This window comes from Emys orbicularis, chromosome 8, assembly GCF_028017835.1.
Source record: "Emys orbicularis isolate rEmyOrb1 chromosome 8, rEmyOrb1.hap1, whole genome shotgun sequence".
Classification (NCBI taxonomy): Eukaryota; Metazoa; Chordata; order Testudines; family Emydidae; genus Emys; species Emys orbicularis.
The window spans coordinates 74,830,124-74,854,901 of NC_088690.1; the positions used below are offsets into that span (position 1 = coordinate 74,830,124).

General features: G+C 47.3%; 1 protein-coding gene across 1 annotated transcript in view; it reads left to right on the forward strand.

Annotated features, from left to right (window-relative positions):
- The window catches only part of DIAPH1 (diaphanous related formin 1), a 180,920-nt gene that overhangs the window by 22,823 nt on the left and 133,319 nt on the right, over positions 1 to 24,778 (forward strand). Inside the window, exons 2-4 of the mRNA XM_065408815.1 lie at positions 16,360 to 16,386; positions 17,233 to 17,391; positions 24,236 to 24,337. Coding sequence (XP_065264887.1) covers positions 16,360 to 16,386; positions 17,233 to 17,391; positions 24,236 to 24,337 — 288 coding nt within the window. The remainder of the gene's footprint in view (positions 1 to 16,359; positions 16,387 to 17,232; positions 17,392 to 24,235; positions 24,338 to 24,778) is intronic.

A 24,778-nucleotide genomic window follows, 5' to 3' on the forward strand; every position in this document is an offset into this window, starting at 1 on the left:
ACTGGAATCCATCTTTAACCTGCTGCTTTTCCATTTAGAAGGAGGGGTGGGAACCCAGAGAGGGACAAAGGATTCCCGCCTTATGCAAAGATATATAAGTGGGTGGAACTGAACAAAGGGGCGGGAATCATGAGAAATCCCCTAGCTACCACCTGAGCTGGAACAGGGGCTGTACCAGGGGAAAGGATTGTGCCCAGACTAGGAAGGCGTCCAGTCTGTATTGAAACATCTCCGAGGGTGAGATTTTTATCTATATTCAGCTTTCTTACTGTATTAGGCTTAGACTTGCGTGTTTTATTTTATTTTGTTTGGTAATTCACTTTGTTCTGTCTGTTATCACCTAGAACCACTTAAATCCTACTTTTTGTATTTATTAAAATCACTTTTTACTTATTAATTAACTCAGAGTATGTATTAATACCTGGGGGGGGGGGGGCGCAAACAGCAGTGAATATCTCTCTATCAGTGCTATAGAGGGCGAACAATTTATTAGTTTACCCTGCATAAGCTTTATACAGGCTAAAACGGATTTATTTGGGGTTTGGACCCCATTGGGAACTGGGCGTCTGCGTGTTGGAGACAGGAACACTTCTTAAGCTGTTTTCAGTTAAGCCTGCAGCTTTTGGGGGACGTGGTTCAGACTTGGGTCTGGGTTTGTAGCAGGCTAGCGGGTCTGGCTCAAACCAGGCAGGGCACTGAACCCCCAAGCTGGCAGGAAAAGAAGTCTCAGGGGTAGTCTCAGCACACCAGGTGGCAGTCCCAAAGGGGGTTTATGTGATCCAATCCGCCACACTGGCTTTGGCGGAGTAATTTATAAAATACCCATATAAAGCAAAGCAGTTAGAACGTGTTGCTTCTTCCCCGTGAGATCTGTGGCAGGATCAGGTTGACGGCTGCTTCTTCCTCCCTCCACTGTGGCCAGGACTGAAACAGGGACCCAGCATGGGTCATGGGAGATGTAGAAAGCAGTGCTCTTCAAATCTTCATTTTGGATGCTCTCCCTGCTTTTCCTCTCCCACATGTCTCCCCAGTATTGGACCTCACTCCTGCATGGAAGTGAACCCTGGATCTCTTACGAGAGTTTCCTGTAGTGCCTAGGGAGGCTACTTGTCGTTCTTCACTTTCACAAATTTGTATTTTAAATCTATTCAGTCACTATCCTCAAATTTTGCTTCCAAGGCAGATTCGAATCTTCTTGTAGAAATTGACTGATTAGTTTATACTAGCAATGTAGAGGATTAAGCTAATGTATGTTTGGAGTAATTTTTAGAAACAAAACAATAGAGTCATTTTTAAAAGTTGTTGTTTTCAAAGTGTTTAACCATCAAAACCTCTTTGTAGAGACTGGGCATAAGAAGCATTTAATTCTGATAAGGGGTTTCAAACTGAACTTCCTCAACGCTTGTGTACTCCAAAGTAATGTTCTGTCTCCAGTGATTTCAATAATGTTCTTACGACAAAAACAAAGTAACAAAACATAACTTTTTTTTATGAACACATCCATTCACAGCTCTTTGGTACATCATCCGTGTCTTAAAGGAATACTATAGGCCAGGAAAAATAACTTCATCTTAAATCAAGTCTGTCTTGGAAAACTTGGGAATAGATACGCTTTGCAACATATCCTGTATATCAAGAAGTCTGGGCTCTCTTAGGCCAAAGAGAGATGATGGGTACATCCAATAACTTTAATAAATATTACGTTTTGTGAGGGTAAGGCTGCCTGTTGTTTTAGTAGTTTTTTGATACTCACACCCTTTTGCAGTATCTGAAGAAATAAATGTTATTTGGCTTTAACAAAAACACTTCAGTTTATTATGTATTTGACCAAATGTTGTGGCTAGATACTACATCCCTTGCTGTGAAATCCCTTATTTCCGTGCCTCATCAGGTATGACAGCAGGCACCAAGCCTCAGTCTCAGTGCTTCCCTCCGTGTGGAGTGGTTTGTCATTCATGCTAAAATCACTTGTCTAACTGGAGTGGGGTTGTATTCATAGTTGGTTTCCCCTGATACTGTGTTGTCCGCAGTACCTTGTACCTCATGGGTCTGCTGATGGTTTGCGAAAAGGCCTGTGGGAGGAATGAGATGTTTCTGTCACTGCTTTGTGCCTCCTCCTTGTGCCTTATGTGGACTGAAAAACAAGCATGCTGCCTTTCTGGTGTGTGGCCTGTAATACAGATTCCAGCATCCGGATTGGTTTAGTATACAAGGCAAAGGGTTACACTCACTAGAGAAAAAACGAGAAGTCCTTGTGGCACCTTAGAGACTCACAAATTTATTTGGGCATAAGCTTTCGTGGGCTATAACCCACTTCATCAAATGCATTGAGTGGAAAATACAGTAGGCAGGTATAAATATACAGCACATGAAAATATGGGAGTTGCCTTACCAAGTGCGGGGGGGTTGGGGGGGGGCAGTGCTAACAAGGCCAATTCAACTAGGGTGGATGTGGCCCATTCCCAACAGTTGACAAGAAGGGAGTGAATATCAATGCACGGACCCCCCACTTGGTAAGGCAACTCCCATCTTTTCATGTGCTGTATATTTATACCTGCCTACTGTATTTTCCACTCCATGCATCTGATGAAGTGGGTAATAGCCCACGAAAGCTTATATCCACAAGGACTCCTTGTTGTTTTTGCTGATACAGACTAACATAGCTACCCCTCTGAAACCACTAACTAGAGACTTGGCACTACATGGCAGTGTATTTTCAGAGAATCCACTTACAGAAAGATTTCAAAAGCAAATTTCAAAAGATTTAAAAAGTCTCTCTCTTTGCACCTTGTGCTTTGGCAGGAAGAGGGATATTTTTCAATGACTTAGCCTTCTGAATCTTTTCAGAGTAGCTTTTAGAAAATGTGTATCTGTTCCTTAAAGCTTCAAGGGTCTTGCTGTATTTGTGAATGACCCTTGGAGGACTGAAAGGGACAGGAGTGTCTGGGAACCATATCTCAATGCAGTAGCAGTGTTCAGCCTTCACCAAAGCTGCTTGTTCATAGGCCATTCAGGGTCACCAAAGGGCTGTTTGCAGGCAGCAGAAAAAGAGTTAGGATTTGGAAACTAGTGACTTGTGGCCCATCTCTGTTGTCAGAAGATGGGATGATTCATCTTTTGCCCCCAGTCTTAGGCCAGTTGCCATGTGATGTCAAAGCTGCTTTCAGGCAACTCGTGATTTTTTTGTTTGACAATGAGGGGGAGGGGAATATTTGTAAAATTCACACAGTTTGAGAGGAGAGAAATGAGGGAAAGGTCAGAAATTGTGGGTGTTAAAGGTTTATATATCTATTCTAAAGTATTTTGCAAACAAATACAAACATATGTATGCATACAGACAGATCTTGAAATATCCATTTGACTGTAGGGAACTTTCCAGGACATCAATTTTTAGAACAGTGGTTTTCAATCTGTGGTCTGGGCACAGACTGTATCTAAGGGATCCGCAAAAGGTGGTTGTTACCATAGAACAGTGGTTTTCAATATATGGTCCAGGAGTCCGCAGACTATGTCTGAGATTTCCAAAGGGGTCCGCACCTCCATTTGAAATTGTTTAGGGTCCACAAATGAAAAAAAAGGTTGAAAACCACTACTGTGGAATATAAGCTTTAGTTAAAAATAGAGTAGGTTTCTAGCCATTATTGAAGCTTTTGATGAATATGCAGACAGATTGCTCCAGTGCCTCTTCTGGTGCTTGCCTAGCAGAAACAGAGCAGTTTCATTTCTGGTCAGTTTCATTGCTGTTCTTTAGAATCCTGGGCCAGCAGTGAAGCTGATAGGAATCATATCAATTTGTTGCTGCTTGCGAAAGCTGTGAAGCATCAGGAGGAGCATGCACTAGTGTTGTGGGACTAGAGGATGCATACAATAGGTAATATATCAGAGAATCCTCTCCAATAGCCAGGAGAGCTCTAGGGGCTTAGGGGGAAAAGAACTCTTGCCTTCCAGCAGTTGGTGGAGGATTATATTAGACAGCTACTAGCTAGAGGAAAGTACATAAATAAAATCTCTATGCAGGGGCCAGAGAAAGCAGCCTAGGAATCACAGCAACGTCCTGTGTTCCAGTAGCTGAGGTTAAGTGGGTATTGGACTGGGCTTCTCTGAATTGGCTTGTTAGCACTGACCCCCCACTTGGCACCTAAAGTATCTTGAGCCCTTTACAGACACAAACAGGGACACAGTCCATCCCTGCAGAGCTTGCATTCAAGGTAGACAAGTAAATGAGGGAAAAGAAGCAAGAGAAGCTGGTGATCAGGCATATGTCATATTCCGTGCTGATAGTCTCATTTCTCATCTGTTTTGTTATGGTTGGGAGTACTAGGCTTTACAAGCCTCATAGGGTATGCCTATACTGCAATTAGACACCTGCATTCGGCCTGTGGTAGCTGACTTGGGCTTGCAGGGCTTGGGCTAAGGGGCTGTTTAATTGTGGTGTAGACATTCTGGCTCTAGGATTCTCCCACCTCACAGGATCCTAAAGCCTGGGCTCAAGCCCAAACCCGAAAGTCTACACTGCAATTAAACAGCCCCTTAATCTGAGCCCATGAGCCCGAGTCAGTTGGCACAGGCCTGCCGTGGGATTTTAATTGCAGTGTAGACATACTCATAGAAGAGCATTCATAGGAGGAACCTGCAAGAGGAGGGGGTGAGGCAGGGATCTGCTACTTACTTTTTTCTTGGATATGAAGAGCCAGAGAGTCGCAGCTGGGGGTAAGGGCTACTGTTCACCTCAGCCAGCTAACAAGCGTTAAAATTACAATACCTAGTTATAGACGGGGACATAGAAAGTAGAGCTAGAAAGAGCTCTGCAAGCCAGTACATGATTGTTCCCTGCAGTGTGTTCTCCAGGGCTTTGTTCCATGCAGTGTATAACAACCTAATAAATTCACCATCGGGACACTTCCTGATATTCTGCCTCTATGGTCTTTTTCTTGATTAAGGGGTTAAGCCTTGAAGAATGAGTTTTAATATCCTTTCCAACATTTTTATTGTTAGTAACAACTCTGGATATTCTTCATATCATATTTAATAACAAAGAAGCTGGAAGGGATATTAAACCTAATGCTTCAAGGTTTAAGGCAATCTCTAATTATTTGAGATCAAGATAAGACCTAATGTGGGGGACAAATAACCCTTTCATAGGCAGATATGGAGTACTTATACCTTTCTCTGAGCCAGCTGGTGCTGGCCAATGTCAGAGAAGGTACTGGACTAGATGGACCTCAGGTCTGATTTAATCTGGCAGTTCTTATATTCATCATCTCTTGATTCCTAACTATACTTCCTAGTTCCCTGCTTAGTAGTACCTTGGTACCTGTCCTTAAAATGCTTCCTAGACTAGAGTATTATCCTGTTCTGTGCCCCTAAATCAATCCTTTATTAGCCACCCTTTATATATTTAGCTTTCTTTCCATCAGCCAGTCCCACCAGGTCACTTTTGTTGCTCTCCTTTGAACTCCCTCCAGTTTCTTTACAATTATTTTTAAACCCTGGCAGAGACTAAAGTGTTTCCTTTTGACAGATACACAGACATTCCCCTGTAAATTGTGAGCTGTTTGTGAGGTCTGAGTAGTGTTTCTGTGGAATAACAGGAAAGATTTGAGCATTACCTCTGTCAGAAGTTCATTTCATAATTGTTCTGGAGCTGCTGATTCTCCACTAGATCCATCCTATGAGAATTTTCCTCTGTGCTGAGTTACAAGGAAAAGATCTCCAGTGAGGGAGAGGAGACCAAGTGGAGAGCCAGTAGCATGCTGTGGGTGAGAACTGGAGAAATAAATGTGCAGATGTTGCACAGTAAAGCAGGGATCTCAAACTCAAATCACCACGAGGGCCACTTGAGTAATATAGTATGCTATTAAAAGTCAATGTATTAACTTTTTAAAAACTGTATTGCAAAGAGAGGTTTTAATAAAATATAAACACCTGTAACTATTCCTTATGTGGTCAGTAACACTGATGAGATCTACACTAACAGTCTATCAACATAGCTGTAATGGCAGGAACTTTTTAAAGTAACTATTCATACAAAATACATTGCCATTTTTAACAAATATTCTTCCCAACTACTCACAGCAAAGAATCATACATGCTGAACTTCATACCTCAGCCTGCTCGTCTAGTCCATAAGGCCCCCCCCAGCTCCACCTCTTCCCACCCCTTCCCTGCCCCCATTCCAACCCCTTCCCCAAAGTCCCCACCCCAACTCCGCCCTCTCACTGCCCCTATTCCAGCCCCTTCCCCAAATCCCCGCTCCAGCCCTGCCTCTTTTCCGCCTCCTCCCCTGAGTGCGCCGCGTCCCTGCTCCTCCCACCTCCCTCCTAGAAAGTCCTAAGCGGCGGGAAGCGCTGGGAGGTAGGTGGAAGAGCGGGGATGTGGCGCTCTCGGGTAGGGGGGTGGGCATGGGGTGAGGGGAGCTTGGCTGCCGGTGGAGTCGGCGCCTATGGTGGGCCACAGGAAATAACTCCGCGGGCTGCGTGTTTGAGACCCCTGCAGTAAAGCATAGTTCAAAGTGACTGAAAGTGGCCCCAGGAAGCTATCCCTTTGGTTCCTGAAACTCTCAATACACCAACACGGACTTCAGGCAATTAACTGAAGAATAGGAATTAGGACTTCAACAGTGGACTCTGGGTAGGACAGAAAAGTGCACCAGACAATTACAGACCCCAGTCAGACTGGAGTGTTGTGCAACATCAGTATTTACTGTGTGCCTCCAAGGTTAGAACCCTTGGAGACATAGCAACCTGTATGTACAGGGAAGCAGTAGGGAGGTGATGATTAACAGATAATGCTCATAATTAGTCTATTATTAACCATCCTTATGGTGCTTAGTGGCAGACACACATTGCCCAGTGCCCTGAGACGTCTACAGCCTTCTTTCTCTGTCATCAGAACCCCCTTGCCACATCCCTACTGGCATCCCATCAGACTTGCTCTCGGCAGGTACAACAGGAGAGATTGCCTCTTGTTTGCCAGTATGTACTCACAGCAGAAAATGCCTCTGCAAGCCTATCCTAACTCTCCTCCCCATCTCCAGAACATCTGTTCTAGGATGAGTAATGGGTACATTGAATTCTTGCAGAGGGTTGCCAGAGCCAGCCAAAAGGGGTTGGTTTTGGGAAGCAGGAGAAATTGGAGCCAAGAGGGAAGCAGGAAGGGGCCGTGCATATTCTTCTTTGGGTATGTCTATACTACCCGCCAGATCGGCGGGCAGCGATCAATCCAGCGGCAGTCGATTTATTGAGTCTAGTCTAGATGTGATAAATCGACCCCCGAGCGCTCTCCCGTCGACTCCGGTACTCCACCAGGGCGAGAGGCGCAGGCGGAGTTGACGGCGGAGCGTCAGCAGTCGACTCACCGCAGTGACGACACCGTGGTGAGTAGATCTAAGTACGTCGACTTAGATCGTACTTAGACAGTTATCACGTAGCTGAAGTTGCATAACTTAGATCGATTCCCCACCTCCCCAGTGTAGATCAGGCCTTTGAGTGGCTTGTGTATATACCTATTCTTGGGATGTGACAAAGATGCAGCTTGGACACAGCTCCAAATGTTTAGAGGGTGGAACTAAAAAAGAATTTCATTTGCCAACCTCCTCGGTTCCTTCCAACTGCAGTTGGACTAGGAACCTTGCTGGGTCGATGGGATGGATCACTTGATGATTACCTGTTCTGTTCATTTCCTCTGGAGCACCTGGCATTGGCCAATGTCAGAAGACAGGATACTGAGCTAGATGGACCTTTGGTCTGACCCAGTATGGCCGTTCTCATGTTCTTAAGTCTTTGGACCCGGATTTATTGGAACGGATTGTTTCCTGTGCCACACCTTCAATTTTTATTCTTCTTTTCTTTGACTAAGGATCTTAATCCTTGCACAGGTCCTTGGTTCTGATATGTCAGAATAATAATAAAAAAAAGAAAGCAGGGTCCAAGAGATGTGCCTCTATTCCTGTCTTTTTTCTTGCTTTGAATTGCACATGTACTGTTAGGTCTAGTTGAGGGAAGGTCATTTGCCTCCTTGTTGCTTCATATGCAGCACCTTCATCCCTAAGGACAGAAAGGAGTATTAGAATCTCCTCCAAGCTATGGTATTGTGTAAACCACACACCTTCTGGGTGTGGTGTTCTGTCCCATCTAGTGGCACCGATACCACTTAGCTAAGGCTGTAGAGCAGACTCATTTAACTCTCTCTAACAACCAGTTGGCTTTTAGGTCATGCGGTAGAGGTTGGTTCATGCACTAAGTTCCAGAGGTCCCAGGTTCGATCCTGCCCGCCGACGACCAGGGCCTGTCAGCGTTACAAGTAGGGCCTCATCTGGGATTTCAACTGGGAAGTCTCTGAAGCTCCAGACGCGCTTCCTCAGCTAGGGGAAGCATATAACCCACACACCTTCTGGGTGTGGTGTTCTGTCCCATCTAGTGGCACCGAGACCACTTAGAGACAATTAAATGAGTCTGCTCTACAGCCTTAGCTAAGAGCCATTTGGCTTTTAGTTCATGCTGTAGAGGCTCATGCACTAAGGTCCAGAGTTCCTGGTTCGATCCTGCCTGCCAATGACCAGGGTCTGTTGGCGTTAAAATTGCAGGAAGCATTAGCATTAAATCTTCGGAGCCCAAAACAGGGAGCCATAAGTGCTGGGAGATTAGCCTTGTCCGATCCATGAGGGGTTCAAAAAGCCCTGCAAACTTCCAATGAAGGAAACAGACACCAGTGCATGTTACAGTGAATCTGCAAAGGTCAGATCCAACCAAACAGAAACATTTGGCCTCACAGGTATCAGCCTCTGCTGAAAGAGCCAGTCTTTGAGAGCTAACAATCCAGTAGTTGAGTGCTTCTTGCTGAAGAAATGCAAAAGCATACCCATAGGGCTCTAGCATCTGAAGTCAGAGTCACAGCAAAGAATGGTATTTGAGGCCAAGCCTGTAGTATGGATCAACACCCTATCCTGAATCCAAGGCCATCATTTCCATCTTCAGAACCTCATTGTAAGCCTGATAAGGTATCTGCTGCTTCCTTAAAGACATTGGTTACCTTAGTTCTTCTCTTGAGATACGTGACCCTCCCTCTAGGACTCCCTACTGGTTCCCCAGGTAAATGTCTCATACACCTTTTGGCTTTTCACTTAACCCAGCCATCTCACTCACTGGTCCTGAGGGAACAGTCTGCTTTTTTTGTCCCAGGCATACTGTTTGAAGAAGAACTTGAAGAGCCTTTTGAACCTCTGGATGTAGCTACAGATCTGGATGTTCAAACTTCATTGGATAATGTAGGTGCATCTACTACTTCAGCCGCTCCAGAAAATATGCTCTAATTTCACAAACTCAGGAAGGATAGCTACTACCTTAAACATCCCTTAGGAAACCTTAGAGGACACTGTGCACCTAGGTTTTTTATATGCTGGGTTCACTCTCTAGGAGTAAGATTACCCTGCCAGTTTTAGGCAGGTTATTACAGATGGCAAAAAAATACCTAGCTAAACCCAGCACCTGGACAAGGAATTTATTTAATAATAATAATAATAATTAATAATACTTATTATTATTAACAAAAAAGGCAAGTTATACCAGCTGCCTCCTGAGGACTTCATTGGCAGTGACAGCTGCCATTCAAAGAGTTAAAGGGACTGGAGTCCACTCTAACTCTTCCAGTAGAGAGGGTAGGAAGCTAGGTGCTCTGGGTAGAAAAATATTCTCGTCTGTCACTCTGGGCATTAAAGTGGCAAAGTATCAGGTAGTAATGTCCAGAAACCAATAAGATCTGTGGAAGGAAAAAAGCTCTTTTTTCCTGTCACTGCCAGAAGACTAGATAAAACTGTCCAAAGCCCTTATTACCAAAGATTGGTCAGTTGCTAAGCATACCTTGAGAGCATCCTTCAATTCTTCTGATATGACTTCTAGGCAAGGGTAATGCACTGTCAGATCAGTTGAGTCTTGTCTTGTATGATTGTTACAAGAGTCACTCAAGAACTCAGTAGCAAATAACATCTACTGGAGAGATATATGGAGATAGACTTATTTGCAACAAGACACAACTCCAGATATCAGTGCTCCAGTGCAGGAGCAGATAACCAGACCCTGTTGGATGCGTTTCTTCTAGTCTGGGAGAGTAGTTCTCTGAGTGTTCACCTCCAGTTCTTGTAATACAGAGAGTTCTCGTGGATGGTCAAAGAAGACAAAGACAAAGTTATTCTGATTGCTTTGGTCTGGGCAAAAATGTAACTATCACCTATTACTATTATTAATCATGTTTATTATGGTAGTGCCTAAGAGCCAACCAAGAATGGGGCTAGGTGCTGTGCAAACAGAGTAGCAGATGGCCCCTGGCCCAAACAGCTTACAGTCTTATCTGGACAATACCGACACAGGTTGGGGAGGGAGTGTAACACATAAGCAGAGTGAATGATGTGATGACAGCAGAAGTCGTTGTTTCAGCAAAAAAAATTTAGTTGGGTTTCTTTAGGAGGGGGAGTAAGCTGAATGGAAAGGGAAATGAAGGGGGCAGGACAGAGAAGAAAAGGGTAACAGGGGCAGGTGTGAAGGTGAGGTGAAGGGAACACTGTGAGGAAGGGGAAGGTTGGAGCAAACATCCAATCAGTGCAGGGCAGAGACCGTCCAGTTAAAACAGTAGAAAGTCCTCAGTGTCTAAAGGACCAAAGATATGCTTTGGCTGCTTCTTCATAGAATATCAGGGTTGGAAGGGACCTCAGGAGATCATCTAGTCCAACCCCTTGCTCAAAGCAGGACCAATCCCCAGACAGATTTTTGCCCCAGATCCCTAAATGGCCCCCTCAAGGATTGAACTCACAATCCTGGGTTTAGCAGGCCAATGCTCAAACTACTGAGCTCTCCCTCCCTTCCCCTGCTACCTAGAGTCTCTGACTGGCTCCACTCTGTAATATTGTCCCAAGGCCCCTAGAGTGTTTGGGGTTTCCCCTACACACTTCTGGGCATAGTTTTCAGAGTAGCAGCCGTGTTAGTCTGTATCCGCAAAAATAACAGGAGTACTTGTGGCCGTATGGAGTGGAAATCCATCAACTTCATGAAAAAACTCGTAAATTTGTTAGTCTCTAAGGTGCCACAAGTACTCCTGTTATTTTTTCTGGGCATAGTGGGGAGACGTTGTCCCTGCTTGTGGGTTTATCTGTGTCTCCACACAATTGCAGACCTGCTGACACAGCAGAGAGGTCGGACTTGTCATCCAAACCCAGACTCTCCACTTTACAGCATGTACCATTGGACTTTGACAGATCTGGAACTGTCCTGCTTGGAAAAAGTACAGGTGATTCTTTTAAACTCCAAGAAGTAGTCAGTTTGCCTGTGCTATGATCATAAGTGCAAAAGATTCTTTTTGTGAACAACCAACAGTGATATAAACCTAGCTTCAGTGCCTGTTCAATCCATACTGTAGTACTTACTTCATTTAAAATCCTTGGGCATTTCTTATTGGTAAAAGTACATCTCAGTTCATCACAGTTTAATTGAGCAAAGTACTGTATTTAGCCATGATATACACCTCTACCCTGATATAACGCGACCTGATATAACACGAATTCGGATATAATGTGGTAAAGCAGTGCTCGGAGGGGGGGGGCTGCGCACTCCGGTGGATCAAAGTAAGTTTGATATAACGCGGTTTCACCTATAACGTGGTAAGATTTTTTGGCTCCTGAGGACAGCGTTATATTGAGGTAGAGGTGTAGTAAAAAGATTCTTGAAGGGATTAATGAACATCTACACTCTGGTTAGGGAACACACACTGACGTGGGACCTCTAGTACTTAGGTCTTTAAACCTGCCTTTGAACCCATGGAAGAATGTTCCCTGCTTCACCTCTCAATTTAGACAGGCTTTATGGTAACTATTATTTCTGCTAGAAGAATGAGAACACTGCACGTTTTCATGGCTGACCCCCCCACTTCTATGGTCTTTCACAAAGATAAAGTAGTTCTTTGTCCACACCCAAAATTTCTTCAAGGTGATAACAGGATTTCATCTTAATCAGTCCATAAACTTGCATTTTTCTTTAGGTCTCACTCAGGAGATGCTAAGCAGCACTACACACCTTGATGGTTGGATGCGTTTTCCTTTTAGAATAGGTCTAAAGAATACAGGAGATTACCAAGACTGTTTCCTCTCTTCTGAGGAAAAGAGTAAAAATCAGGCAGTCTCATCCAACAACTTTCCAAGTGGGTTAGACTCTATACTGAAGAGTGTTTTTTATAAACACACCTATTTTCTTCTTCCACGATGGCTTAGAGTGCACTCAGCGAGAGTGAAGGTCACTTACATGGCATGTTTTAGACATATGCCCATATTGGGGAAACTGTAGAGCTGCCACTGGAAGTTCAAATCATATATTCATATGACATTCCTTAGATCTAGCAGGTAGATCAGATGCATAATTTGGTAAAGCGGTATTGCACTCTGTATAACCAGGTCTCTTCATCCCACCATCCAGAGGGAGGAGAACTGCTTGCCAAACTCTCAAGAGTGGGAATGTGCAGAGGCCATTCAGGAATAAATGAATGTTACTCATCTATAACCAGAGTTCTTCAAGATGATCTCTGCACATTCACTCTCCCCACCCACCTTCCTCTTTTTCTAAAAGTCCTGATTTCAGCTTTGGATCTGAGCAGGTGGTGGAAGGAACATAACATGAGAATGGCCATACTGGGTCAGACCAAAGGTCCATCTAACCCAGTATCCTGTCTTCCAACAGTGTCCAATGCCAGGTGCCCCAGAGGGAATGAACAGAACAGGTAATCATCAAATGATCCATCCCCTGTTGCCCATTCCTAGCTTCTGGCAAACAGAGGCTAGGAATCACCATCCCTGCCCATCCTGGCTAATAGCCATTGATGGACCTATCCTCCATGAACTTATCTAGTTCTTTTTTGAACCCTGTTATAGTCTTGGCCTTCACAACATCCTCTGGCAAGGAGTTCCACATGTTGACTGTGTGTTGTGTGAAAAAATACTTCCTTTCGTTTGTTTTAAACCTGCTGCCTATTAATTTCATTTGGTGACCCCCAGTTCTTGTGATCTGAGAAGGAGTAAATTAAATAAAAAAATAAATAAATGGAGATATCCTATCTCCTAGAACTGGAAGGGACCTTGAAAGGTCATGGAGTCCAGCCCCCTGCCTTCACTAGCAGGACCAAGTACTGATTTTTTGCCCCAGATCCCTAAGTGGCCCCCTCAAGGATTGAACTCACAACCCTGGGTTTAGCAGGCCAATGCTCAAACCACTGAGCTATCCCCCCCCCCCCCCCATAACACTTCCTTATTTACTTTCTATAAAACCAGTCATGATTTTATAGACCTCTATCATCTCTAACTAAAATAGTTGATATGCCACACCCCACTTTTATAGTCCTGCCTTCAAATGTTTGGAAGGGTAGGGAATGTGAGAGTGCTGCAAGGGGTATTAACTACTACTAGAAGGTTCCACCAATACAAGCTGCACTGTTGCTATGTCCTAAGGGTAAGAATGTGCAGAAGTCTATTGAAGAACTCCAGTTACAGATAAGTAGCCTCCCTTTACCTTGCAAAGGCCCCTACAAAATGTAGGATTAGCCCTGCATCTGTCTCTGGGCGCCTCCTTGCTCTGCCATTGGAACTCCCCCAAGGTGAGGGAGTTAGGGATATTGGTAACTAGTAACTGGTACTGGGGTGGTGTGTACTCTGTTGCACAATGGGAGCAAATTCCACACTGCACCGTCTACATTTCACAACAATATTTATTCTGTCACCACGAAAAATCCTTCATCATCACCCCCACACAAACACACACAGCTGTGGCTCAGAGTTGAAAATAGTCATTGATGTAAAAATATCTGATTATTTTCAACAGAGATTATTTTTGAGGTTGAGCTTTTTGCTATACTCTTCAAGTGTCCAGATCCATTACCTGGGCCTCAGCTGCCTAATGTTGTCCAGGTGGCCTGACTTAGAGCTTCCTTCCTCCACCCCAATGTGTGATGAAGAAGTGGGGAGTTTGTAATGAGCTTCATCAGCTCACTTCCCTGGGTCTCTTCTGCTGTTCTGCAGTTGGCCCAGCATACCAGTTTACATGCATGGGTCCCTCTGTTCCTTGACCAAGCTGGATTCCAGCTCTGGCTCCAGGGAACAGAAAAGCAGGGAACGTGCCCTGTAATATAGTTAACTCAGTCTTGTGGGGAAACAGCTGGAGAGCAAGAGGTGGCTCCAGGCAGGTCCTGGGAGGGCAGAGAGAGAGAGAATGCAAAATATCAGGTCCCTGGCTGCAGCATAAGGAGGAAATTCCTTGGCAAACACACTTAATTATCTTGGGAAAATGCCAAATAACATGACCACAGAATCAAAGTCCATGGTGCCCTGACTGAGATGAAGGGTTGTAGTTCACACCTCTTAATGTTACTTTTTTCAGGCTCTCTGCAGACATTTGAGTTGGTTAAATTAAGTTAATGTTTTCAAGGTTATTTCTACAACCATAAGGGCTAGTAGAATTTTTTTTAAATGAAAGCTGAGGTTCTGGAGTACAATTGAACAGCAAAGGATGAATTTCACAGCTGCAGAATTTTGAAGTACATTGAGCCCTTTAGGTACCATAGGCCAGTGGTGTCAAAGGAGCTTTTGTCTTGGTTCTCTCAGCATCGTGTGATCTTTGGCTGACTTTTGGAGATGGGAAGGAAGGGAACTCTTGTGTGTAGCATGGGCCATCCCAAAGTCCTATTAAGGGTTTAAACCATGTGATAGGTTGGAGTTGGTTCACCTTTATGGCAGCATCTTAAATTGTGGTGCACTGAACTCACAGGCTACACTACCTCAATTCTGTGTTTGATGCCGTAGTACAAGGGATGGCTATTGGAAAGAAGCCATAGTCCATGTTCTCTGTGATGCTCTTAACATCTGTCTCCAGGAGGCCAGATCTGCATTGAAGAAGTGAGGTTTTTTACACACGAAAGCTTGTGCCCAAATAATTCTGTTAGTCTTTAAGGTGCCACCGGACTCCATGTTGTTTTTGTGGATACAGACTAACACGGCTACCCCCTGATAATTGATTGTGTTTTTACACTCTCTCTGTCATTAGATCTGCTGCTTGTTATTCCCATATGTTGATTCTTTCTGCCCTCTGCTGGAGTTTCTGGTTTATGACAAATCAAAAAGCTGCAGTAGTGGAAATTACAGCCATATGGATTCTGCATGCAGATTAAAAAAAACTAGGGAACAAGAGTAATGAACTTTGCATTTCAGACACAATCACTTCCTCAGTTAAAGATGGGTAAAGATGAGAACCTGTCATGGAGTGTCCTTCAAATCCTTCAGGGGATTTGCATTACAGGTGGCCTGCCCCTATGGAATACATTGTGATCCATTCTTTATATGTGCTAAACACCCCTGATGATCCACAGAGGAAGGGTCATAGGTAATTCAGGTAGTTAGTTTCAACCTTTTGTCTGTCTGTGTAGAGTGGCAGGGAGGGAGGGAAGTTGATATCTCTTTAACGTTCCTAATAATTTGAAAGGAAACTGTCCCAGCTTCTGAAGTCATCACCTGTATATTCTGGGAAGCACATATCCAAAACCAGGGTTCCACCTGAAATGGAACATTGAGATCTAACGTGCCCTTTAAGAGGACAGATCCCCTTCTGACAAAGCTGAAGGGATGGAAAGACCTGTGATTGTCAGTGACGTGATTGAATTGAAAGAGCCCGATTTTCCTTTGCCTAGTCCATTCCTCTTATGTGCAATGCCAAGTCTAAAACAAACTGTCTTGGCTGTTGAGGTTGGGAGCAAGGGCTGCAATATAACTGGATTAGTTATGCTCTCACCAGGTGGAGGAACATAGTTCCATGGTGGGACCAGCTTTGTTGTCCCGGGTGGGAGATAAGGCCATACCTCTGCCTTCTGTAGTAAGGAAAGAGGGCATCATATGTAGGAACAGATTGTCCCCTCCTGGCTGGGGACTAGATCCATGTGGTGGATTTGGTTTTGCTTTCCCCAAAAGGAATTCTTGAGGTCTTGAGTCACTGTGCATCACTAGAAAAGGTTTGAGTACGAGACAAAACTGAGTCAAAGAGGAAAGAGAAGGAAGCTTCTGCTTTGTGCAGTAATTGCTTCCCGCTGCTCATGCTCTCATCTCTCAAATCTGTAGAACTGATGTATGTCTGCATTGGTGGGTTAAATCTTTCCCCAGTAGTAGTGTGCAGGATATGGGAATTTGGCATCATTGTGTTCTGTTCACTCTGAACAGGAGTGAAAAAAGCTGGGTTATCACTATCCATTTTTTCTTCTCACCCTCACACTCTCCTCTGTGTTTGGGGGTGTGCCTTGTATCACTGATTTGTTTCTCCTCTTCTCCCTCCTCTTTCTGTCCCACAGACTTTGAAGCGGCTGATGGCGGATGAGGTAAGGATGGTGGTTTTCTTCTGCATGTGATTTCTCCTACTTGCTGTAACTTTCCTGTGCCTGGCTGTTTCCGGCACCAGGCACACAGTGTTCCTCTGCCTGCTCTATTCTAGTCTTACTGTTTGGAGGCTCCAGCCCTTGCTATCACATGTCTACTCCATGTGCGTTGTCTCTCTCATAAGGCATTTGCTTCTCTAGGATTCTCTAACTCTGCTTCTTCAGACTCTACACACTCTGCTGACTCCTTCCTCATAAGCACTGGTTTACTTGGCAATCTGAACACTGGCATTTTCCAGAGGGTTGGCTTTGCAAGACTGCTGACTGCACGGATAGACCCTGTCTGTTGGCCCCCAGGTTTTTGGTGTTTTAGATTTCCCTGGAGAGGCATTGAATTCACATTAGTACCAGCGGATTTCTACTTATCCTCTGCCGGTGATGGTGCATGCACAGCTGGAGAACACTGACTACCTTGCAGTGTGTGGATTGTCAGCCACATTCAGCGAAGGTGCCCAAGGGGTACAAGAGCCCTTATCTACCACTTGGAGGGTCTACAGAGAATTTTGTCTCTGGTCTGTGAAATTTCAAAAGCTTCCCTACTAATGTGCACCTGGTAGGTCCACAGATCACAAGATATGGCCTCTTGGTGTCAGAACTACCCCCAAACCAGTGTGCTTTCTCTAGCCATTGCCAGCAGTGCAAGTGTGGGATTGCCAAATATAGGAATGCAATTAGGGTACTATGCCTGGCATTAGTTTTGGGACAGCATGTGTGGTTGAGGATGATTACTGGAGTTGAGAGATGTGAAGTGAGGTTGTGCTGAGTTTGATTTCTGTTTCTCTCACTCAGCTGGAGCGATTCACCAGCATGCGGATAAAAAAGGAGAAGGAAAAATCCAATGCGGCTCATAGGAATTCGTCTGCTTCCTATAATGATGTTCCTAGTGCAGGCCAGGTGCTGCAGGACATCACAGATCAGGAGGTGCTGGGCCTCTTTGAACAGATGCTGGTAAGTTAATGACCCCAGTACAAATGCCCTTCCTTCCTTCACTCTTTGGATACTGTGTGCTCTCTGGGTCTTTATCTCCCATTTTCCAGGTCAAGAGGTGGAGACAGTAGTGCCTCCCAGTATCCTAGATGCCTAGTGTTACCTCATAACCATGATGCCTTATGTCAGCCCACACCTCCTACCTCCATCACCATGGTAGAGCCTGCTCTGTTTCCCCACAACTCTCCAATGAAGGGTTGTCTGCTTTGATTCCTTAGCCTGTTGTTTCTCACAGATAGTATAAGACAATGGTTCTCAGGGTTCTTCTTCAAGTGATTGCTCATACCAATTCCAGTTAGGTGTGTGTGCGCGCCGCGTGCACGGATGTCGGAAGCTTTTACCCTAGCAGCTGTCCGTTGGGCCGGCTGGGGAGCCCCCTGGAGTGGCACCGAAATGGCCATCTATATAAGCCCCTGCCGGCCCGACCCCCCTTCAGTTCCTTCTTACCGCCTGTGACGGTTGTTGGAACAGTGGTCTCTTGTCTTTTCAAGTGTTCCACTTATCCCTAGCGTTCTCTCTTATCTTCGTTGTAAATAGTTAGTGGTTAGTAAGTGTTAATCTTTCTTTTATAGTATTAAGTGTAGTTTAGCTGATAAAGGGCGGTCTTGTCAACGACTGCCCTGCGGGGCCCTGGGGCATGCTGTCTCAGGGCTTCAAGCCTTGCAAGTCTTGCAGCAGGCCCACGCCCACGGGCGACCCCCACGATTCCTGTCTCCAGTGTCTGGGGGAGGGCCATCAAGCAGATAAGTGCAAGATTTGTAAAGCGTTCAAACCCTGAATGCATAAGGAGAGGGAGTTCCGTCTTAGGCAACTCCTCATGGAGTCGGCCTTGCAGCCCTCTCAAGACGCGGGCCCGAGTGCCTCGATGCGGAGCACCCCTCCGGCGGTACCGGCTCCGGCACCGCAGAAGATCCCGCGCTCTTCTCGGGACCGGCGTTCTCCCGGGCCACAAAAACGCCCACCTCGGCACTGCTCCCATTCCCTGGTTGCTGCCAAGAAGCAAGCTGTGGGAGGACCTTCTCGTAGAATCGAGACAGTTGTCACGGGCCCGACGGTGCAAGACCCTGGACAGACCTCTGATCAAGTCACCATGCCTCGATCTCTTCAGACCAACCCTCCACACGAGACGGTGCAAGTGGAAGAGATCATTCTTCCTTCTACGCCGGACACCTTCGAGGCGGCGAGAGGCCTCATAGAGATGACGGCTCCGGTGCCTCCAACCCCGACACCAGCCCCAATTCGGGTCCCAGTGCCATCCAAGGGCAAGCCAGCGATGTTCCGGCTGTCAGCCCTCGGACCAGCATCTCAGCCCCGCTAGGAGTCCTGGAGCCGTTATGAATCCTGGCACCGCCCCAGGTCTCGGTCTGACTCATGGCACCAGTATGACTCACAGCGCTGGTCCCGCGGTCTCGAACCTCGGAGCCACTTACGCTCGAGGTCGTTTTCGACTGCTCATACATGGTCCTGCTCGAGGTACCGTTCGGTCCGACGTGCTGTGGGTTCCCGATCCCCGGGTCAGCGATCGCCACGGCGGCACCGCTCAACGTCCCGGCACCGCTCACCATTGTGGCGCCGATCGCCAGCTCGGCGCTGATCGCCATCGCGGCACCGGTTGCGGTCACGATCAGCCTCATGGCGCCGATCACCGCGTGACCCGCATCTGCCAAGAGACTCGGTGCCTGCGTTGATCCACTCCCGCACCGCCCCCCCCCTTTGGCTGTCATGGTCTAGATCTCCTTCTGGCAGGTCAGAGAGAGCATCTGGGGTCTCGGACATTCCTCACTCTGGCCCAGGAAGCCTCGGTCAAATCCCTCCAGCGACCCACTAGCAACCCCAGTGGCAATTTTGGACACCCTGGGCATACCATCAAGCACAGGGTGCTCCCCTAGTTGCCCGGCCACCGTCTCGCTCGAGCAACAGGCCTCCTGAGGCAACCCTTAGCCGCCCTCCTCCTGACACAGATCAAACTGTGGATCCAGCGCCTCCCACAGAGGCTACTGTAGCTCCCCAGGAGGAGCCACCCACGTCTGATCAGGATGTTCCATCCGCACCTGTCCTGCCGGTGGAGTCATCCTCATCCTCCCCTGACGAGGCTGCGGGCCCGTCCACGTCTGGACCACCCCCTATGGACTTTAGGGTCCTCCAGGAGCTGTTGAGGCACGTGGCCCTCAATATGAACCTCCAAATTGAGGAGGTTGTGGAGGATGAGGACCCCATGGCAGACATTCTAGGCCCAGAAGGGCCCTCCAGGGTGGCCCTTTCCATGAACAAAACTATACAGAATAATGCAAAGTCCCTCTGGCAGACCCCGGCCTCCATCCCCCCCACAGCTAAAGGGGTGGAACGAAAGTACTTTGTTCCCACCGGGGTTATGAGTATCTGTTTACCCACCCTGCCCCATGTTCGCTGGTGGTAGATGCGGTAAATGCCAGGGAGAGACAGGGCCAGCAGGGGCCTGCTCCCAAATCAAAAGACGCAAAACGGATGGACCTTTTGGGGAGAAAGGTTTATTCTACTGGGGGGGTCTCTCGCTGCAGATCACTAACCAGCTGGCGATCCTCAGTAGGTACAATTTTAATTCTTGGTCTGCGGCCCTTAAGTTCCAAGATCTTCTCCCAGCAGAGGCTCGTATGGAACTGGGAGTCATTGCTGAGAAGGGTAAGCTGGTTGCTAGGACTTCCCTCCAGGGTTCCCTCGATGCGGCGGACGCGGCTGCGCGTACCCTGGCGTCGGGAATTGCTATGCAGCGGAATGCCTGGCTTCAGTCCTCCGGCCTCCCGCCTGAGGTCCAGCATACCATCCAGGACCTCCCTTTCGATGGCCAGGGCTTGTTTGCAGATCAGACTGAGTCCCGCCTGCATACCTTAAAAGATACCAGAAACACCATTAAATCCTTAGGTATGCATACCCCGGTTACCCAGAGGAAACCCTTTAGGCCACAGACCACCCAGCAACGTCCTTTCCCTCCGAGACCGAGGCAGGACCCTTCTCGTCGGAGGAACAGATACTCCCGACGTAGGCCATCTCGTCCTCCCTCTGGACAAGGCCAAGGACAGTCTAAGCCACCCCCGGGCCCTAAGCGCCCATTTTGAAGGTGCGCCAGAGGATGGACTACCAGTTCTCACCCAGGACAGTCATCCCTTTCTAAATCATCTATCCCGTTTCTACCATGCCTGGTCCCATATAACCTCGGACCGTTGGGTCCTCCGCACGGTGCAAACAGGATATTCTATCCAGTTCCTTCCAGAGGCACGGCGCCTGGCTATAGCAGGCATAATTACCAGCCTCTGCAAGTTCCCGACCAGTACAGCAAGACAGTGTCTCAGGCTGCTGGATCACATGGCGTCCTGCACATACGTTGTGCAACTCGCCAGACTCAGGCTCAGGCCGCTTCAGGCGTGGCTGGCAGCTGCCTATCGACCGGGACGCAACAGCCTAGACATGGTCCTCACAGTCCCGAAGTACACACTCGACTTCCTGCAGTGGTGGCTGGACCCTCAGATGGTGGGTGCCGGAGGCCCGTTTCATCCCCCCAGCCCACTCTGACTCTAGTTACAGATGCGTCTGCCCTGGGATGGGGAGCCCACCTCGGCAGCCTGACAACGCAGGGCTTATGGCACGAGAGTGAGTTGTCGCTGCACATCAACATCAGAGAGCTCAGGGCAATCCACCTTGCCTGCCAAGCCTTTCTTCCCCACTTGCGGGGTCACTGCATTGCAGTCCTAACAGACAACATCACGGCCATGTTCTACCTGAACAAGCAAGGCAGAGCCCGGTCATCACCGCTCTGCCAAGAAGCCCTCTCTCTGTGGGACTTCTGCTTAGTCCACTCCATCAACCTTCAGGCCTCATACCTGCTGGCTGTCCAGAACGTCCTGGTGCATACTTTGAGCAGGCGTTTTCTGACTCACGAGTGGTCCATATGCCCAGATATCATTCATTCCGTTTTCCGCACCTGGGGGTTTCCCGAATCAACTTGTTCACTTCGCGGACCAACAGAAAGTGCCCAGCCTTCTGCTCCTTCCGGAGTCACAGCCTGGGCTCGTTAGCGGACGCCTTCCAGATCACGTGGTCGGGCCAGTTGCTGTATGCCTTCCCACCGTTCCCTCTGGTTCACAAGGTGCTCCTCAAGATCCGCCGGGACAAGGCAGATGTAATACTGGTAGCCCCTGCCTAGACACGTCAGTGTTGGTACCCGACTCTGCTGGACCTATCAATTCAGGCTCTCCTATGTCTTCTTCTCGACCCCAACCTCATATCTCAGAACCACGGTCGTCTCCTTCACCCGGACCTCCAGTCGCTCCATCTCACGGCCTGGAGGATCCGTGATTGAACCAGGCTGATCGCGCCTGTTTGGACTTGGGGGGATAGCTCAGTGGTTTGAGCATTGGCCTGCTAAACCCAGGGTTGTGAGTTCAATCCTTGAGGGGGCCATTTAGGGAACTGGGGTAAAAATCTGTCTGGGGATTGGTCCTGCTTTGAGCAGGGGGTTGGACTAGATGACCTCCTGAGGTCCCTTCCAATCCTGATATGGAGGGTCCTTCTGGAAAGTCGCAAGCCGTCGACTAGGCTTACCTACGAGGCTAAATGGAAGAGGTTTTCCAGCTGGTGTGCTCAGCAGCAGGTGTCCCCGCTCCAGGCTTCCATTTCGTGCATCTTGGACTACCTGATGTCCCTAAAGGACCAGCACCTAGCCTTCGGATCCCTTAAGGTCCACCTTGCGGCCATTTCTGCGTTCCACCCAGGAGCGGCGGGGCGTTCGGTGTTTGCACATCTGGTCGTGCGGCGTTTTCTCAAAGGCCTGGAGAAAATCCATCCTCCAACGAAGCCACCTGTGGTGCATGGGACCTCAACTTGGTCCTCTCCTGCCTTATGGGCCCTCCTTTCGAGCCGCTGGCCACCTGCTCTCTTCTCTATCTCTCCTGGAAGGTCGCCTTCCTAGTGGCCATCACTTCCGCACGCCGGGTCTCCGAACTATGGGCTCTCACCTGTGACCCGCCCTATACCATCTTTCATAAAGATAAAGTGCAACTAAGACCTCATCCGGCCTTTCTACCAAAGGTGGTGTCCCGCTTCCACGTGAGCCAGGATATCTTCCTACCGGTTTTCTACCCGAAACCGCATTCTGACCTATGTGAACAGCGCCTCCATTCTCTCAAGGTTAGAAGGGCACTTGCCTTCTATATAGACCGGACAAAGCCCTTTCATAAAACAACCCAGTTGTTTGTCACCATTGCGGAACGGATGAAAGGCGCCCCGGTCTCCTCTCAACGAATATTGTCGTGGATCACCGGGTGCATTCGTGCTTGCTACAGCCTGGCAAACGTCCCTCCGCCTGCTGTTACGGCTCACTCCACAAGAGCTCAGGCATTGTCAGCGCCTTTCTGGCACACGTTCCTCTCCAGGAAATCTGTAGGGCTGCCACGTGGGCCTCGGTTCATACCTTCACGTCCCACTATGCAATCGTCCAGCACTCTCGGGATGATGTAGCCTTTAGCAGAGCGATCCTTCAATCTGCGGTTCCTTGACTCCGACCCCACCTCCGAGGTAAGGCTTGGGAGTCACCTAACTGGAATTGATATGAGCAATCACTCGAAGAAGAAAAAACGGTTACTTACCTTTCTGTAACTGTTGTTCTTCGAGATGTATTGTTCATATCTATTCCATTCCCCCCCACCTTCCCCTCTGTCGGAGTAGCCGGCAAGAAGGAACTGAAGGGGGGTCGGGCCGGCAGGGGCTTATATAGATCGCCACTCCAGGGGGCTCCCCAGCCGGCCCGATGGGTAGCTGTTCGGGTAAAAGTTTCCGACATCCGTGCACATGGCACGCGCACACACCTAACTGGAATAGATATGAGCAACACATCTCGAAGAACAATAGTTACAGAAAAGTAACCGTTTTTTTTCCTGTGTAGACCTCTTCCTTCTAGCCTTTCAATCCCAGTCCTTCCCCCGCAACAGTTTTAGTACTTGTCTATAGGAACGATAGTAGGACAGGATTAAGGAGAGAAGATGGAAATAAACTTGCTTTAATATTTTGGGTCTGCTATATGGTTATGTCCCCATCTCTGGGCCCTCTTCTCTTGAGTTCTCGCCTCCTTGTCTGCTGCTACACAGATGTTTGTGTTATTGGCAAATTTTACAGCAGTTAAATTTACAACAAAGAAAAACCCAGCAAATATGAAACAGACAGGCAAGTCTTGAGAAGGGGGCTAACTTGTTCCATTGAATAAAACATCACTGGAAACCCTAAGAGCCCAGACTGGATAATAAGTAGCAGAGGGTATCATTGCTGGACAGTTGACAGCTGCTTAATCATTGTGACAGAAGCAGCTCTGTAGACTAGAAACTCCTGTGGCTAGTCAGTTGGCTCTTGGTTTAGTAAATTGTATGCTGAGCTTCCACTGGGCTCCACAAACCCCATTAGGAGTTGGGGGCTCCCCTCTGTCCCACTGGAATGGTAGCATCCCCCTGGGATGGAGGTAGCTTTCTCTAGCTCTCCTCAGAGCACCATAATCCCCTTTAGGAAGTGTGTGCCGGGAGGGTTGGGGGGACTGCTCCTGTCCACTCCTTATCTCAGGGGTCTCCTCTGACATGGTTTAAACACAAGTGCAGGCTATTCCCTCTGTGATTCTGATATGTGCTCACTGAACCACATTTCAGGCCTTGCTGTGGCAGGGCTGCAAGCTTCCTGTTGCCTTGAGCAGATTGTGTTCCGTGTAGCAAATGATGTTTCTGTGTGAGTGATGTTCCCAGCATCAGGGAATCTGTGTATGACTGAACATTTTCTTGTTTTTCTTCCACAGGTCGATATGAATCTGAATGAGGAGAAGCAGCAGCCTCTGAGGGAGAAGGACATAATAATCAAGAGGGAGATGGTGTCCCAGTATCTACATACCTCCAAAGCTGTGAGTACTCTTGCTCTGAGTACAGAAAGCTGCAGTGAGGGAGGTAGGGATATGGTGCTGTATAGCAACACTGCAAAGAACTCCTCACATCAGAGGTTCTTAAGTGAAAATCTGACATGAAACACAAATCTCATGAACAATTTGAAAGAAATATACACTGGACAGTAAAAGCCCTAAAGACTGTGCACAATGATGCACAGGCCCCATCCCAATGACTTCCTAGTTCATTTTAACTTGCTAATTTAAGTTTTCCAATGAACTGTCAGGGAAGTGTTTGAAGAAGCATAAATTAGCCCAATGCTGAGTTTTCATAAACCTTCTTCTCATAAATTCATCATATTGTATGATTTATTTTCATAACTATATTTTAATATAGCAGAGTGAACAAAGATTTTCTGTGGCTAAGTATTAAAAAGATTACAGTAACCTTATTTTTTAAAC